The sequence below is a fragment of the Diplotaxodon limnothrissa genome, linkage group LG12 (genome assembly GCF_057381915.1).
Source record: "Diplotaxodon limnothrissa isolate DT_005_m linkage group LG12, D_limnothrissa_male_GT1.1, whole genome shotgun sequence".
Classification (NCBI taxonomy): Eukaryota; Metazoa; Chordata; class Actinopteri; order Cichliformes; family Cichlidae; genus Diplotaxodon; species Diplotaxodon limnothrissa.
The window spans coordinates 20,304,186-20,320,807 of NC_140607.1; the positions used below are offsets into that span (position 1 = coordinate 20,304,186).

A 16,622-nucleotide genomic window follows, 5' to 3' on the forward strand; every position below is an offset into this window, starting at 1 on the left:
CGGTAGAAACTGGTGGATACCTGGACTCTGTTGTGTGTACTATTAGCCAAGCAGCTTCCACAACATACTAAGAGATTGTGCATCCAGTCAGGTTACCTTCCACTGTGAAGCTGGACAGACTTGTAAGAATCCCTGTAAGAATTTTCTGCCGTTTAAACCTTGTGTTTCATGTCTCATTTATATAAAATAGATCCAAGAGTAGAAAAATCGGATTGAAAATGGATTGTTTGTAAAGACAAAGATAATCCACAGAACACAGGGCTCTAAGCACTACCAACAAAACTAAATTCAAGAATATTTACTGTCATGGCGACAGAAATCCCTTCCTGTAACACTATAATTTACTTAAGCCCAAATGTAAAATTTCCCAGAACAAATACTTTATTAAACACCACATACTGACCAACATAATGTGTTGCTGAACCAGTTTTATTGTTCCAAGTAAAGGTTTGTCAAAAATACAGTATCCTTTGTTCCAACGAGAACATAAAGACTGAAAGCATGCACCGTTTAATAAAACATTTCCATGATGGGTTAAAAATCTGTTCAAAAAGAAGGACAGAGGCACTGAATAATTATTAAACAATTCAGCAGTTAACCTTTTTTTTTTTCTTCCCAAAATGAACACAGAACAGTCAAAGGTTAAATGAAGAAGGAATTTAAAGGAATAATAAATGTACTGATATAACCCAGTATGTAGCTCCTGTTTATGGATGGGGAATATCTCCCAAACATAAAAGATGAACCCGGTTTTCTGTCCAGGTTGGAGAACACTGATGTGTTTTTAGTGTGCAAAAATAAAAATAACTGTGTAACTACAGGCTGCAATACAGAACAGAGACGAGTTAAGCCCAAGTCTTTAGTGTGAAAATGTCACCTGACAATGGACCAAAATGAAGAAATGTAGTTTGTCACAACAACAGTTGACTATATAAAAGAGCATACGCTGCAATAAACATACAAATTATTTAACAGCTTAACCAGGATAGCATGTTTTAAACATAGATTAACAGATGTAAGAGGGTAATAAAAAGGGACAAAATAAAACCACAGGCCCAGAGGCAATCGACAGTGAGAACCTAAAAATACAAACCGGTTACAAACTGATTCAACACATGGAGGGATTAATGAAAACAAACCCCAAATATTCACACATGAGAGTGGGTCCATGGAGACTTGAAATGATGACCAGTTTGTTAATGTTCACATCTTTCATTTGATTTTGGTTTTCTTTAATCACCCTTTGTAAGGAGGTCTTCTATGTAAGCATCAAGTTCATCATCTGTGTTTATGTCAATATCCTGTGGGAGGAAAAAAGGCACGATAATCACTCACTTTCTGCAAAGGGGGGGGTTTATCAACAATGTGCACATGATGAGGAGCACAGATTAAGAAGTATTACCTCTTGTACTTTCTGCAGAAGGGCCACAATGTTTGTTCGGAGTTTCTGTAATTTCTCGTCTGCCTCCTTTAGTTTGAGCTCAGTGTTGTTGTTTTTCTCCTCCACAGCTTTGGCCCTGGCATCAGCTCTGCTCTGGTATGAATTACACAATGACTGCAGGCCCGATTCATACTGCTGGAAATACTCTTTCTATATGCAGGAGGCAAAAAAACAAAAACAAATCAGTGGGAGAATTCAACAGAATTGGCAAGAAAACACAGCAGTTAACATCTTCACTTATAATTTCAATGTTAATTTGTGCACTATTGCCATTGTTAAATAACTATCTAGTTATTTAACAAGTTTTTTTCCCCATCTAGTTTCATCTCACACTAAAAGATCAAACTATTATCCATCTAGTTTCTGGCACTTATCCAGCAAACTAAGCAGAGATGACCAGCCTTAACTCCTTGGCCAACTCCTCCAGCTGGTCTTGTGAAACACCGAGGCATTCCCAAGCTGCAGCGAACCCTGCACACTGCAGCGGAAGATCATTTTCACTACAATCTAATTTTTCCATCAGACTTGTGGACACTGATGAGGTGTGAAAAAGTCTGGCTCAAGTGTCAAAGACGGTGATAGGTAAGTAGACTGAGCAGACATTTTGGGTTCCCAAAGATGGTCAGTTCATTTACAGTGACCTCCATCAATTTGAAACTTTGTGGGAACAGATCAACCAGTAAATTCAGTTCTACTTTCACTCTTTCTTCATCACGCAAGACTGATACAACAAGCACATGATCCCAGCTGCCATAGGGTGAGAGGCATGGTGAATACAGAAACAGACAACATTCACATTCATATTTCTTTTTGCTGTGCTATTTAAGCTTCTTTTTCTTGCATCTTTCTGCTTAAATTTAGCATTCTGCTTTTGCTTTCCGTCACAAGATAGAAGAAGCTTTTATTATCTCACCAAAGGAAAGGCAACCAGCTCCTCGGCTGTCATGCTATTAACATCGTCCTTTGGGATCCGAAAAGCAGGAGGAAAGAAGTAACGCAGCATTGTTCTAGAAACATCAAGAGCACGATAAACACACAGCAGTTATGAGAGTTACAAGACTTCAATAAAGAATGATAACAACATTGTAACCATTGTAACCAGCTCACCTCAACATGGTGACCAGGCTGTCAGTCACCTCTCGGCTGGTTCCTGGCTGAGTAGTGTCTGGCTCCATGGGTGCCGGACCCTTCTCGGTCTCCTGCTGGGTGTCAGGTGTCTGAGAGATTGGAGATGGTGGTCGCATCAGCCGGACTTCATCGCTACCCTTAAATACCCTTTACAGAGAGATCCATACATGTATAAGATTCGAATCACCTGCCATGTCATCAAAACATGTTTAGAACGCAACATTCACACAGACTGCATCTTACCATCGATCTTTAGGGGTGGACCGAGGTACGTAGTCAAATTTAACTTTCCAGCGAACACTTTGTTTATTCGCCTCAACGGCGATGACTTTGCCCGTATACCACTCCTTATTGACACGTACTTCGACCAGCAGACCCTTATCTGGAGAAGAAAATACTCATTTTCCAGTTCTGTATTTGATTCACATCAGTAGAGAGTGGACCATCATCTCACCTTTCTGAGCATTTTTAGTGTCGTTTTCTGGTTCCTGTTGTAGAGCTTTATCAGGTGCCTGTAAAAATACAAACAAAATATGACCACAACAGTTTGAGAAATCACTGAAAAGGCAGTCGGGTTAGATACAGTCTTCAACAACTTAGAGGTTGAAATGAATGGCATGCTTGGTTATAAAGAAACTGTTATATATTAATAAAATGATTGGTTTTGTTTTGAAAGAACCGTTAATCTACATGAGCTGAAAAAGTAAGTGTTGATTGTTAGAAGTTGTGAGAGCAGCAGGCAGCCCAGCTTGATTCGACAGTAGAAGAGAGAGGGACCCAATAAAGCTACCTTTTCTTTAGCCCCGTGTGTAGAAACGGATTTAGGGGCAGAGGATGGTGTTGTTGGTGCCTGCCGTGTAGGGGCAGACACTCCTTTCTTCTCAAGTTGAGAGTGTGTTTTAACCTGCAAGGTCAATAGCAAAGGGGTTCTGATCGGAGGTTCAGCAACCTGATGGACCACCCAGGTATGTCCATGTTCCCTTAGTGTCTTAAGCAGAAGTCTAAGATACTTTAATTGCAGCTACTTTGTGTTCAGACACCATAAAGTAAGTGAGCAGTATGAGTAAAGCTTTGCTCCAATAAGCAGCTAATTAATTTAAAACTGACAGACTTTACCTGAATTAATGCAGATATCATAATAATGTTGAGCATACAATCACTTCCTAGTCCATTCATTACCTTATCCACATCCTGAAATTTATTTCTCAGAAAGCAAAAGCGGGAAAATGCGAGCAAAAGCAAAAGTCCTTTGAGCAAGCTGCACGCTGAACACGCAGGATTAAGGTTTGTGCAGAATTACTAGTGCTCTCATTTCACACCCCAGGTTAATCATCTTGTTTTGATGTGCAGTTGTTTTTCAGAGCTGTAATACATTTTCAGCAGTTACAAATCTGCACTACAGTTTTTGCCTCTGTTCTTTACCTCATCCAACTTTCCACGTTTGGGAGGTGGGGCCTTCTCTACGACTTTGCCACGGTTAGTGGCAGCTGCAGCCATCTTGGATTTTTTTGTCTGTGGTTCTTCTTCACTCTCCTCGCTGCCTTCTTCTTCTTCTTCTTCCTCCTCCTCCTCTTCTTCTTTCTCACTCTCCTCCTGCTCTATTATTCTCTTGCGCTGTCCAGCAGCTGCTGGTTTGGCAGGTGAAGCTTTGGCAGATGCCTATATGAGGAGACAGCTTTCAGTATTTTACACTGCTTTATGGTAGGATTTGTACATGAAGCCATATGAAATACTTTTACAATAAAACCTTTTGTTAAATCAAACCTGTAACATACCCGTGAGCTGCGGCTGGGTGGAGGTGTTTTGGCAGTAGCTTTGGGAACAGGTTTTGCTGCAGATGGAGGAGGTTTTGCTGCAGCTCTGGACCTGGATGGCTCAACCTTTGGTGGAGTTGGTGGTATGGCTGATGTTCGGGTGGGCCGCTGAGAAGCACTACGTCCTGGTGGGGCACTTGGGGCATTTTTGAGGTGAGCTGGGAGTGGTGGGGAGCGTGGGCGTGCAACAGACCTTTCAGAAGACCTGGTTGCCTGAATTGTTAACATGAAAGGACACAAAACTAGTATTTGAGTATGATAATGAATACATTTGAACAAAGAGGAAAAAAAAAAAAAAGGAAAAAAGGATCACCATCAACAGCAGTGTTTGTCTTTAGTCTGACCCTTTTACAGCGCAATTAAATTGTTTAAGACTGAACACACAAAACTCCTTTTTTAAATTTTCAGTTCATATTTACATAGAAAAGGAAACATACAGTTCATCCAGAGAGTATTCCCAGCATTCCACTTGTTCTACATTTTGTCATGTTACAGTCTTATTCCAAAATTGATTGGAGTTTACCAAAAGACATCCGAAGGACTCTCAGACGATGAGAAACAAAATTCAAAAATAAATCTGTACCAAGGATTGAACTCTTTGGTCTGAATGCCAAGTGTCATGTCAGGAGGAAACCAGGAACTGCTGTATGGATGGCCAGTACCATCCCTACAGTGAATCGTGGTTATGGCAGCATCATGCTGTGTGGATATTTTTTGGAGGAGAAAATTGGAGATGAGTCAGAGTCTTGGGAATGCAGTGACATAAAAGAAATCCTTGAGGATAACCTGCTCCAGAGAGCTCTGGACCTCGGACTGGGGCGAAGGTTCATATTCCAACAGGACAACGGCTCTAAACACACAACTAAGTTATTGTGAGTAGAATTTTGAGGTAAAATAAATAAATAAATAATTGAATCCATTTTGGAATGAGAGAGAGAGAGACAGAGAGACAGAGAGAGAGAGAGAGAGAGAGAATAGAATGGTAGTTTTCCTGTTATTCCTCATACGTGCAGTGATATTAAAATCAGAAATACATATACGATGTGCCGAGAGTTAACTAGTAGAACTAGTAGAAAGACAAGACAGTACAGGGAGTTTTTTGTTTGTTTTTACCTGAGAGGAACTCTCTGTTGGTTTCATGCTAACCTCCAATGGGAGCTTTCTTACATCTGCTGCAGATTTGATGGTGTTGGTTTTCTGGCAGGGAACAAACAGAATATACATATGCTGTGGTGATAGACACAAACAGAGAGATTTAAAAAACAAAAAACAAACCAAACACAGACACAGACACACAGACAACAAGAGTTGGACAGGATACCTGCAAGGCCTCCAGCTTCTCCTGCTGCTGTTTGATTTTCTCTGCTAGCTCTTTTTGTTTGTCTTCAGCTGTTGGCTTATCTTTCTTCAAAACACCAGATGGGAGATTCTGTTTCTGTTCAGGAGCGTCACATCTGAAAACAATTTCCAAACAATATATAACAATATGTAAACAATTTATATAGAACATACAAAATATATTACCACACTAGTAGGTACTTTCTCATGGCATAAGCACTTCAGCTAATACATTATTCAAAGTTCTTTTGTTGTTGTTTTTTGTTTATTGCTGCAGAATCTCCAACTTCCGGTTGGATTTGAACTCCTCAGTGCATAGGGTTTTTCTTATCACTAGAAAAACTCAGAGAGGAAAAAAAAAAAGTGGTATACTAAATATACCCTGACATTTTGGTCACATTCGTGACTGCACAACAACCTCATCTGTAGGCACAAGAGGCACCTGTGGCAAAGGTGAAGCCAATGAAGATTTGCTTTAATATTTACACTTATAACTGAAGTGTCATTTATAACATCGGCTATTTGGAGGATACCATCAGACACCAGTACCTTCAACTATGGCACAGTTGAAGAGCTGACATGAACGATATGATGATATGAACAGTGTTACAAACAAGCTATTTAACAAACCTTCCACTCCCAGATCAAACCATCATATTCTTCCTGCTGCTGCTTTGTCATGAGAACTGAATGAACCCAGAATCTCTATTTAGGAACATCAGGACAGGCTCATCATTGCTTCATAACTACTTCATTTTTTTTTTTTCTTTCTTTCTCCAAATTCTTTTTTTAGGGCAAATTTTCCACAAAAATGCAACACATTCAGTGTGTATATATGTTGGGATCCGTAAAATTAGGAATTTGTGTCGCTTTTTGGCTTTAATACTTCAAATAAAGTATTCTTATAGGGTAGAACAGTCACTGCCGGGAATAGCAGAAAAATTTGTCATATGGTGGACTACAGAGAGATTTCTCGTGCTGGTAACTGGCGAGTAAAAAATATATCCGACGAGCCTCTGATGGAGGATTTTATCTTCTCCAGTTTTAAGAGTCCTAAGATATCCTGTAGCCAGACCTTAATTAATGGTGGCTGAGATGATTTCCACAACAACAAAATTCTTTTCTAGCGATGAGAGAAGCAAAGGCAATAAGGTTATTTTGAATAGCTGTAGTATGAAGGTTATTTGGTGGTTTGCCAAATATAGCGATATGTGGAGTCGGAGTCAATTTTATACCCAATATATCCAAAATTATTTTGAAGAATTGATGCCAAAATTCAGACAACCTAGGGCACACCCAGTGAGCATCAGTTACATTTATCATCAAATTTATCTGGGTATAATTTTGAGAGTTTTTCTTTACTGTAGTGTAATCTGTGGAAAACTTTAAATTGTATTAATGAAAGATGAATTAATGGCCCAAGTATCATCAATTTCTGTTAAGACCATGACCCTCTCCTAAGTGGAGAACAAGATGATCTTTATAACATCCACTCAGTAGTTTAATGTCAGCTTTATTTATTTTAGTTGCTAAGATCATATCATCACTGTGCTGCTGTAAATATTTCTGCTGCTTCTGAATAACAATTCAGTTGTATAATTTCATTATAACTCTGTTCTAAATTATACTAAAAACTGTTTTTTAGCAATCAAAAATAACCAATAAGTTTAATTAGAAACTTGATAACCGTTTTGCTTAATGAGATGAGATAAGATAAGAAAATGAAGTTATCTGAAAAAGCTCATTGTGTCAGTACCTGTCCTGAGTGCTGTCAGGGTTCATGAGACACACCCAACTGTCTGGGTAGCGTTTGTCCACTGCATCCATCTGGAAAGGCAGCGTTCTCCATTTTAAACATTTATCTTAAAAAAAGAAGAAAAAGCATAATCAGAGAGTGAGTTTTCTGCAGGAAGCTGAGATACTGCATGTCCTCTAAATGTGTGTGCTCAATTTACCACACTGAATAGTAAGTGGTATCTCCATGGCACGGCGTCTCTTGTATCTCAACTCTGATGATGGAGGTGCAGACCAGCTGGCAGACAGATATCCAAACTCATCCCAGAACTTCACTATGCCTTTCTGTGCTGCATGACAAACACAGATGCAGATGTGAGATCAGTTGATACAGTTGCAAGTCATTTGCTATAATTAAAATAAGTTGAACCAAAGCTGAATTTTTATTTAGGGAAGGAACCCTTAATACAGCTAAAATGAAACTTATACTTCACCTCTGACTCAAACATTTCTCAATCCAATATCACAGGTACCGGTAACATCACCTTAAAGCTCCAGCAGCTGGTAGATCAATAATGGTGATTACAACTGTATCTGAATTGTCTAACACTCTAGCAGGATAATGTATTAATCATGGAACATGCTTAAAACTCCCAGGAGTATGGGGGGTATTTTTACTTGTAATTTGAGGTGCAGCAATAAACAGAAATCCAGCAACTTCAGGGAAGCTTACCAATGTTTGTGTCCTTCCAGTACTGAGCCAGATGCTCCCCCATGGATTTTAGTAAATGTCGATACTCTTTAGCATCCGCAAAATCTTGTTTGTTGTGAGTAGGCTCTAGAACTAAATATGGGACATCCACTACTCCAACTACACCACCACATGCCCTAAGACACATGAACCAAATAGTTTAAAATTACAACTTAATCACTTGCTCATTTCCTGCCATTTTTCACTTTTAGTGCATTTTACTTACATGCCTCCCTCCAGTTGAGGACCAGTCTTTTCATACATCTTAATGAGACGAGAGCAGTTGTACACAAACATCCCATCCAGGTCCCTCTGTTCAATGTTCACTCCAAATATAAAATTCAGCTCCTTGGGCTCCTTTAATGCTCTGAAGAACAAGGAAGAAACGTAGATTGGTAAGAAATACATTTACATAAAATTTAGATGCCAAATAATTTGGTCGGCAAACAAAATTAATGTACAAATCTTATTTTGAGGCATTTTTTAATATACATTTCCAGCCAAACAAAGGAACAGAATTTTAGCAGCCTACAATCTATAAAGTTTGCCATTTTTGTTAATCATACTTTTGTTTGGCTTCAAGAATCCTTTTTTTCATGTCAGCATCCCTTCGCAGCATCATGGCTGCATCTTGAACTTTTCTCAAAATTGCCTGATGGAGTAAAAGGAGGGAGACAAAGAAGAAATTTAACGTCATCGTTTTTTGGTTGTGAATCAACCACTGAATCATGTCAAAGTACACCTTTTCTTAAATTTCCCTGTTTCTTTAATAATTGAATAATTAAAACACTTTGATGTGTTTGTCATTAACTGTTGCTATACAACTAAACTTGCTTTGCCCAAAACCCGTTTTACATAAACACTACACATCTGCACTTGACAATTAACCAAAGGTTTTCCTTAGCTTACCCGTGAGTCTTTTGATAGGTCCTCTCCTAATCTGGCCTCCAAAGCCATGCGTTTACTCTCTGCCTCTCTGGCCTTCTCCTCCGCTGAAATATACACCACATATTATTCTCACATGAACTAAAGCTAAAGCAAACTTTAATTAGCAGGATTAATAACCCACTATCTCACCAATCTTTGCAAGATGATCAGCTTTCTTCACTTCTTGCTCAGCACGGGTCTTGAACCGAGTTGATGAGTATTTATAACACCTTTAAATAAAACAGAAAGTCCAATCAAAGTGTGAACACTAGAATAAACAAGTTACAGAGAGTCCATATGTGCGTTACTATATTACCTTGGTTTATAAAGACAGCACGAAAGTCTCTTAGTCCTGACTTTATGACCCTGGATAAAAATCCTCATGCGTGGGTCAATGTACAAAACAGCAGCGTATGCCCTGAACGATCTTCTCTCTGGCTTCCTGTGAACAAGAAGTGGTGCATTAGACATGCTGTCATCAAACTATTTTTACTTTGTGGTTTTCTGCCTCCTCCAACTAGTCAACTTGCAGGGCTCTACCTTTAAACAACGATAAATGATCAATATTAAGCTGAATCACTATTAGCTTGCCAATAAAAATACCCAACTCAAAAATACCCAATATAAATTAATATTATAAATTCATATGCTAATGCCATAGAGATCCCTTGCTATCCCCTGTGGATAAACAACACCCCCCAGCACAATCAGCAATTATTTGTGAAGTGAAGTCATTACAAACATTTTGATTTTGAAATTTGATCACCATTAAGTTTGAGTTCATCCTTGAGTCCAGCTGGACATTTGATGAAATTTTAAACTGGTTTCTGATACTGAAGTAAAAACCACCAAAATCGTATCTGTGAGCCACAATAATAATGACATCATAACTAACAGTAACAACTGTACTTACACTCCTTCAGCAGGTGTCCCAGCCATCAGTATGTCCTGGTGATCCGTTTCTACATCCAGCTCTGGTTCTCCATTGTCCATCAGCTTCAAATTATAGATTATCACTAGCGTTCCTATAGATAATATAAAATACCACACCAAAAGTAAGTAACAACATATCAATTTGTCAGTTCCTTACATAGTGATGCACATTTAAATGCTTACCGCTGTTGCCTTCTATTTTGTTGAACTGCTCCATCAACTGCTTTTCATTTTTAAAAGGTGAGTATTTGAAGATCAGTTCGGTCTCTATGGCGTACTTTTCTGGATCAGACGTCAGCGGCTCCTTGGTCTTTATATCCCAGGAAGGAAGAGGCACTATCACCTGTAGAGGGAAGGGGATGAAAACCCTAAGTAACCCAGAGCAGTTAGCTTTCCACATGTTTTGGAATCTGACAAATGTGACCTTAAATCAGTTTGCTGGAGAACCACGTGGTTTCCAAACTACACACATTACACCATGCCCTTATTTGTTTAACAAAAACTAAGGCAAAATGCAGAAGCACTGTCTACTCCGATTTTAGAGCCAACTTTCAGCATTTCAATCAGGCTGAGATCTGAACTTTGACTGGACCCTTCCAACACTTTGATTTGTTTCCTTTTTTTGTCATTTGATTGTAGATTTGCTGCCATGCTTGGGATCAATATCATGTTAAACGACCCAGTTTCAACCAAGCTTTATTTTTTGGAAAGATGATCCTAGAATACTTTGGTATACAGAGGTCACCTCAATGAGCCCGAGATGCTCAGGTTCTGTTGCTAGAAGACAAGCCCAAATCATCACCCCTCCACCACTGTGCTACGCAGTTATGAGATCTTTGTGCTCATATGCTGCATTTGGTTTTCATTTGGTGCTGTGTATTATGGTCCAACATCTCCACTTTACTCTTGTCTATCCCAATGACATTGTTTCATAAGACTCGTGGTTTCAGATGTAAATGTGCAAATCTAATCTGAGCCGCAATGTTTATTTGTTTTGTTTTGTTTTGTTTTAAGAGAAAGAAAGCTTTGTCCTGGTATCTCTTTCAAACGGGTCATACTTATTTTGTCTTCGTCTAATTGTCTGGTCATGAACTTTAACATACTCAGAATCTGAGATGTAGCTCTTGGTTTGTTTGGTTTTTTGCAATTTCTGAGGATTTCATAGTCTGACCTTGGTTGCAGTGTAGTTAGTTTCTCACACACTGCTTCTGCATTTTTGCTTAGTTTTTTTTTTTTTAAAGTTTAATATAACATATGTTCAATGTCATATCATATAAATGCCTTGAGGCGACTTTTGTTGTGATTTGGCGCTGTATAAATAAAATTTAATTGAATATGAGATGAACATATTTTGCCCATCTGAGGTTGTATTTAGCTAATTTTACGACCGATTGATTTTTTTTATTACGTCCTGATGCACAAAACTTTACAAATGAAAGTGTATCCTTTCTTTTTCACATAAATGTAGATCACTTTTTTACATCCAAATCAATTATATACAAAAATGTATCACTGAGCCACAATTAGTAATCATTTCATCCGTTGTTCCAATCTTCCATTAGGCCAGTGGTTCCCAAACTTCTTTTGCTAAGCCCCCTTTGTTTAACAAGAAAAATGCCCCCCCTCCCCCCCCCGCGCACAAACACATCCTCCAACCACATACACCCATATTTTGCACCATTGCGGTTTATTTCACACCTCAAACATTTAGTAAACAATTAAGCAAATACAAGTAAACTGCAATAAATTACAGGTAGCAATAAACTACTAACTCTTTTATGCTACGTCTACACCTACACGGGTATTTTTGAAAACGCAGCTGTTTTCGTTCACACGTAAACGGCGTTTCGAATCAACGAAAACTGAGATTTTTTTAAAAATCCTTTTTTGCATTTACGTGTGGACGAGGAATACAGAGTTCATCACGCAACGTCAAAGGTATGTGCCTTTTTTCAAGTCACGCTGTGCGCCACGTTATTGTTTACATGAGATGAATTGCAGAATGGCACATAGACAAAATACTGTTAATCTGACCATCTTCAGTTTTTAAACGCTTACATATACACACGCAGTTACTGTCCCTCCATTTACAAAGGCAGAGGCGTCACGGTGTAATTATTTTAGTATTGTAGTTGTTTTTTCCTGTGTAATAATATTCAACATTGCTATCAATACATTTTTCAAAAAATGCCTCTCTGTGCAAAATGGGTTCAAAAACATAAACAGCTGTGGGATACTGTTTGTCCGTGATTTGAACCAGGGAATAAATCGTGGCAGGATCAGCCTGATATTATTTGTATCCCACTGTAACTTTACTGTATAAGGAGCTAACATGTCAGGAGTAGTTAGTCATTATGAGAAGTGTTTGTGAACTAAAAATCAAGAATGTGGGATGTTGTTTGTCTGTGATTTGAACAGCCCAGCGCTGCTCCCGACGAAGGGAAAACCAATTCTGCAGGGAGACCTACCTCGGCACTTGTGCAGGTGAAACCAAAGGGAAGATATGCTGCACCATATTTTCTAGTCTTTGGCTTGGAAGGAAGCTGGTTTGGAAACATGCGATGCTTCATCTCCTGCTTTACGTTTGTGTGGGCGCCCCATGCTAGCAGTGTCCAAGCGTTTTGGGGTTTTTTTTTCCCCTTTTTATTCCGTGCCCCCCCTGCAATGGCTCTGCGCCCCCCCCCCCCCCCCCCCCCCCCCCCAGGGGGTGGGCCGTACACTTTGGGAAGGTCTGCATTAGGTCTTGATTTATGCTATAAGATATAAGATTGTTGATATGTCTGTGACAACCTTTGGTGTTTTAAATTTATTTAGAAGTTATCTAAATTTTAATATTACACAATTTGCATTTTGCAGTGCTGTCAGTTTTTGTTCCATTCTTTGTATTTGTCCAGGGATTTACAGCATTATTCAAGTAGGCTGCTGTAAAATTTCAACATGTTTCTGAACTGAGCAGAGAGCACGGAGTACTGTTCACACAGACTGAAAGCACACACAAGCATGAACACACAGGTGTGAATATCTAGACACATATTCAAAGTACACTTTGAAATGAATGTGTGGTGAGTGGCTAAAGCGTATCTAACAAAACTCGTCTCTAAGCGTTTCATGACTGCCACTGACCTCATCCAGACCCTCCTCTTCATGGAAAGTCCTCGACAGGAAGAGGCAAGTCAGCGTGTCGTTCTTTTTTGTGAACAAAATAAAGTCTTTTCCGATGCGCATAGAGCCCCTGTGGAAACACACAAACTTCGTAAATATGGAAATGCTGGTGTACCAACTTCGTGATCAATACCAGACAGGAACTGGAAAAACAACTCACGATTTCAGTCCGTTTCCATACTGGCCAATCTGAGTGGACTCAGGAGACCGTTTGTTTGACTTTCCAAACTGAATCACATGGGTTGTCTCACCTAAGAAAAAAGCAGTTTAAGGACACAAATTATACACTGTATGTAACCATTGGCCTACAAAAACAACAATAACCTTGCTTTAAATTTGCTCTTTGATCATTTAGTCACACTTACTTGGGTCCATCCCAGTACCATCATCCAGAAAACAAAGCATGTAGCCACCCCTCAGCTCTGTTTTTTTTTCTGTCACACAAGCAGGAAGTCAAAAGACAGATATGAAAAACATTGACTCACTGGATAAGTTTCAGTATATGAAATTGGATATTTTACTCTGAGGTCTACCTGTGTAGATGTCTATACGTGTGGCATTAGCATCTCTGTGAAAGAAATAAAATATATGAGATTTTCTAGATAAAAGGTATCAGGTTAATGCAAGTTTTCCCATACTCGATAATTTATTTAAAAATTGTGCTGTGAATCATAACAGGTACCTTGAATTGTCCACAAGTTCTGCCAAGGCTCCAAATAAGAACTCATGTGTTGTCCTAAGAGTTAGACCAAATATTCCATTAATAGAGTAAAAACTGACAAGGGAAGCTCATTAGAGAACAAGGACACATGGGAGATGCTTGGTGACAGCATCTGAACTCCACAGATAGCAAACATACGATTATTATTCTGTTATAAAAACTGTTATTTCTCAAGTCTGCTGACACGTGTCAGCATAAAATGAAGAACTATCAGTTAAGCATGCATTTCCTGGTTAACTGTAAAACTATCTGTTCAGCTTCAAGGACTGACTATCCACAGTTCACCTGACAGCTAACCACTTAAAATGAATTATCATTATAACAAAAAGAACAACCAAAGGGTGCTGCGACCTACTTTGAATATAAGCCACATATACGTTGAACATTACATACCACAGAAGCATATACCAAACTTGTCTTTTTTTTCCTGAGTCATTACTGATCAAACTGAGTGATAAATGTCTGCAAGCAGCCAATATCACATGATTTTTTTGACAAATAACTGAAGCAAGCACATTTAGCTTCATTGCAAAATTTGTGACGTGTCTATACTCTGTTCTGAGCCTACACCGTCAATTCCACATATTATACACAAAGGCACTATCAAGTTCAGAAAATAAAAATAGCTGATTATATCTAACAAATTTATTATAACGTTGATGTGGGAAACTGGCAAACAATTTTCCCCCCTTGTGACAATAAAGAAAATGCATAACAACAAAGAGCAAAAACAAAAAGAGTAAAAGAATGGTAGCAGCATCAGCTATTAAAATAAAAACCAGCATAGGTTTTGAATTGTGAATGCATACAGACAGAATGGAAAGTATTACTCAGGGAAGGTAAAGGTGTTTTAAATATAAAATGACATGTAGCAAAATGAGGGAAACGTGCTCTAATCGTCTTTCTGGACTATATCTTATTTTCTATTCAACAACATTGCTGGGCATCTTGCAAAAATAAGTAGGTGAGGTGGTGCAGTGTATTGTGCGTAGGTGGTTGCTAAAGTTCTATCTTTAAGGCTAACTAGCTGTAACTCTGTGTATCGTGAAGTTCTTACGGGCAAATTAATTCCCAAAAAGTTGGTACTTACGAATTTGTGTGCAGGTATTCAAAGGTGAGCTGAGCCCTGCTCAGGTTGCTGTAGCTAGAGTAGGCCATGGTCACTCACGATTGTTAACTAGGTACTTCCTGGTAACCTCCACGTCTTCTTGCTGACTGACCAAGCCCTAGTTCAGGGCTTTCATTCTAAAAAAGGAAAGAAAAGATCAAAAATACTGTTGATTTGCCTGCGTGTATCTTCAATCAATTCACTGACATAACGGAAATGACATGACATTAGCTAATGTTTATACCTTAGAACAAGTCAGAGGAGACACTCCTGCGTAATTACAAGTCACCCAGCAGGTGAAGGTACCAGCAAGTAACACGTGGGAGGCCTGCTGAGGAACAACAAAATGTTAGGCGAAAAGAGCGTCTTTAGGCACGGCTTGAGCAAGGAAGACATTAACGTGCATTCGTTTAAGAAGAAGTCAGACCCTTGCCTCGCTGGGTTACTGTAAAATATGACTAAGTCATGTTTGGTTAAGAACATGACATCAACAGTTCAGACGTTTTGCTGCAACTGTTATTAACGGCATGCTAACATTAGCAGCTAGCCGACATTAGCGCAGGAATGTTTATGAGGAAACGGTAGCTAGCTAGCTTTACTGTAGGAAGATGAAGCTAACGTTAGCCGTATCAATTCCTTTCTGCCAGACATTTTCAGATGACCTCGACTTTGTACGCTATAGTTAGTCCAAATACTTCATAACGTTACGTTTTGTTTTCCTTGACATAAAGCAATCCCCGAGGCCGCGAAGAATCCAACTACCATCAACGTCGATGGTTGGTTCTCTAGTTTCCCCTGATCTGCGCTAATCCCGCCTCTATTTTTCGATAATCACCCAATAGCTGTGGACAATAGGAAGGCACCGCGTTATGATTCTAAACCATGATTGGAGGACATCTCGTTACGTAACAAAAGAACATACCGGTGAACCAGTCTGCTGGCGCCTAGAGAGACCTTCAGAAGTTCATTGCGTTAAGCTCATAATCTATACTTTTGGGGCCATAAAATCAAAAGTATGCTCACAGTTAAAATACAAACAAAAACACACTGACAATTCACCTTAACCCTAATTTTTATTTTATTTTAGCTACAGCAGTTGAAATGCTGATGAAACATTATGATTATTTTATAATAATTCTTCTACAGACATGTAAAATATTGAATTACTATCCATCCATCCATTCGCTTCCGCTTATCCTTTTCAGGGTCGCTGGGGGTGCTGGAGCCTATCCCAGCTGTCATAGGGCGAGAGGCGGGGTACACCCTGGACAGGTCGCCAGTCTGTCACAGGGCTCCAGTCTGTCACAATTGAATTACTAATTTTACAAAATCCTTATACGTCCTTTCTTTCAGACACTTAAGGAAACATTGATTGAAATTAAAGAAAAAAATAATTTCCTCTTCGATTTCTGTTTCAAGAGGCCTTATATCAGAGAGAAATATGGCACTCACATAAACCTAAAATTAAACCTTCGTGGTGGTAAATCCAAAACCTTCAGGTGGATAGAAAGATATTTAAATGATGCTTAAAAATAATTGCACAAGCAAAATGTATTTGAAGTTTT

The 16,622-nt window shown here is 38.9% G+C and overlaps 1 protein-coding gene across 3 annotated transcripts; it reads right to left on the reverse strand.

Moving 5' to 3' along the window:
- Window positions 1-505: 505 nt before the first annotated feature.
- Window positions 506-15,845, reverse strand: morc2 (MORC family CW-type zinc finger 2). Of its 3 annotated transcripts, none has more exons than XM_085367282.1 (28): window positions 15,766-15,845; window positions 15,302-15,385; window positions 15,040-15,194; window positions 13,911-13,964; window positions 13,762-13,796; window positions 13,594-13,662; window positions 13,389-13,479; window positions 13,190-13,298; window positions 10,250-10,409; window positions 10,047-10,158; window positions 9,450-9,575; window positions 9,284-9,363; window positions 9,116-9,198; window positions 8,773-8,858; window positions 8,433-8,573; window positions 8,189-8,343; window positions 7,677-7,805; window positions 7,478-7,583; window positions 5,705-5,837; window positions 5,497-5,580; window positions 4,345-4,596; window positions 3,992-4,228; window positions 3,024-3,081; window positions 2,813-2,951; window positions 2,549-2,716; window positions 2,355-2,448; window positions 1,403-1,591; window positions 506-1,301 (listed from the first exon to the last, which is right to left on the reverse strand). In XM_085367282.1, exons 3-28 carry the CDS (start codon window positions 15,105-15,107, stop codon window positions 1,233-1,235), a joined length of 3,027 nt encoding a protein of 1,008 aa, XP_085223408.1. In that variant the 5' UTR covers window positions 15,108-15,194; window positions 15,302-15,385; window positions 15,766-15,845; the 3' UTR covers window positions 506-1,232. The 3 variants fall into 3 exon arrangements, with proteins under 3 accessions (XP_085223408.1, XP_085223409.1, XP_085223410.1); XM_085367283.1 differs by having other exon boundaries at window positions 15,302-15,388; XM_085367284.1 differs by lacking the exon at window positions 15,766-15,845 and adding an exon at window positions 3,360-3,473 and having other exon boundaries at window positions 15,302-15,755.
- Between the last annotated feature and the right edge of the window lie 777 nt (window positions 15,846-16,622).

Excerpts from the sequence above, each read along its gene's own strand:
- morc2 (XM_085367284.1), bottom strand. The coding sequence starts at position 15,107 with ATGGCCTACTCTAGCTACAGCAACCTGAGCAGGGCTCAGCTCACCTTT. Across the intron at positions 10,410-13,189 it reads AAGAGGAGGGTCTGGATGAG|GTGATAGTGCCTCTTCCTTC; the intron begins GTCAGTGGCAGT and ends TTCCCTCTACAG. Across the intron at positions 10,159-10,249 it reads CAAAATAGAAGGCAACAGCG|GAACGCTAGTGATAATCTAT; the intron begins GTAAGCATTTAA and ends TATTATCTATAG.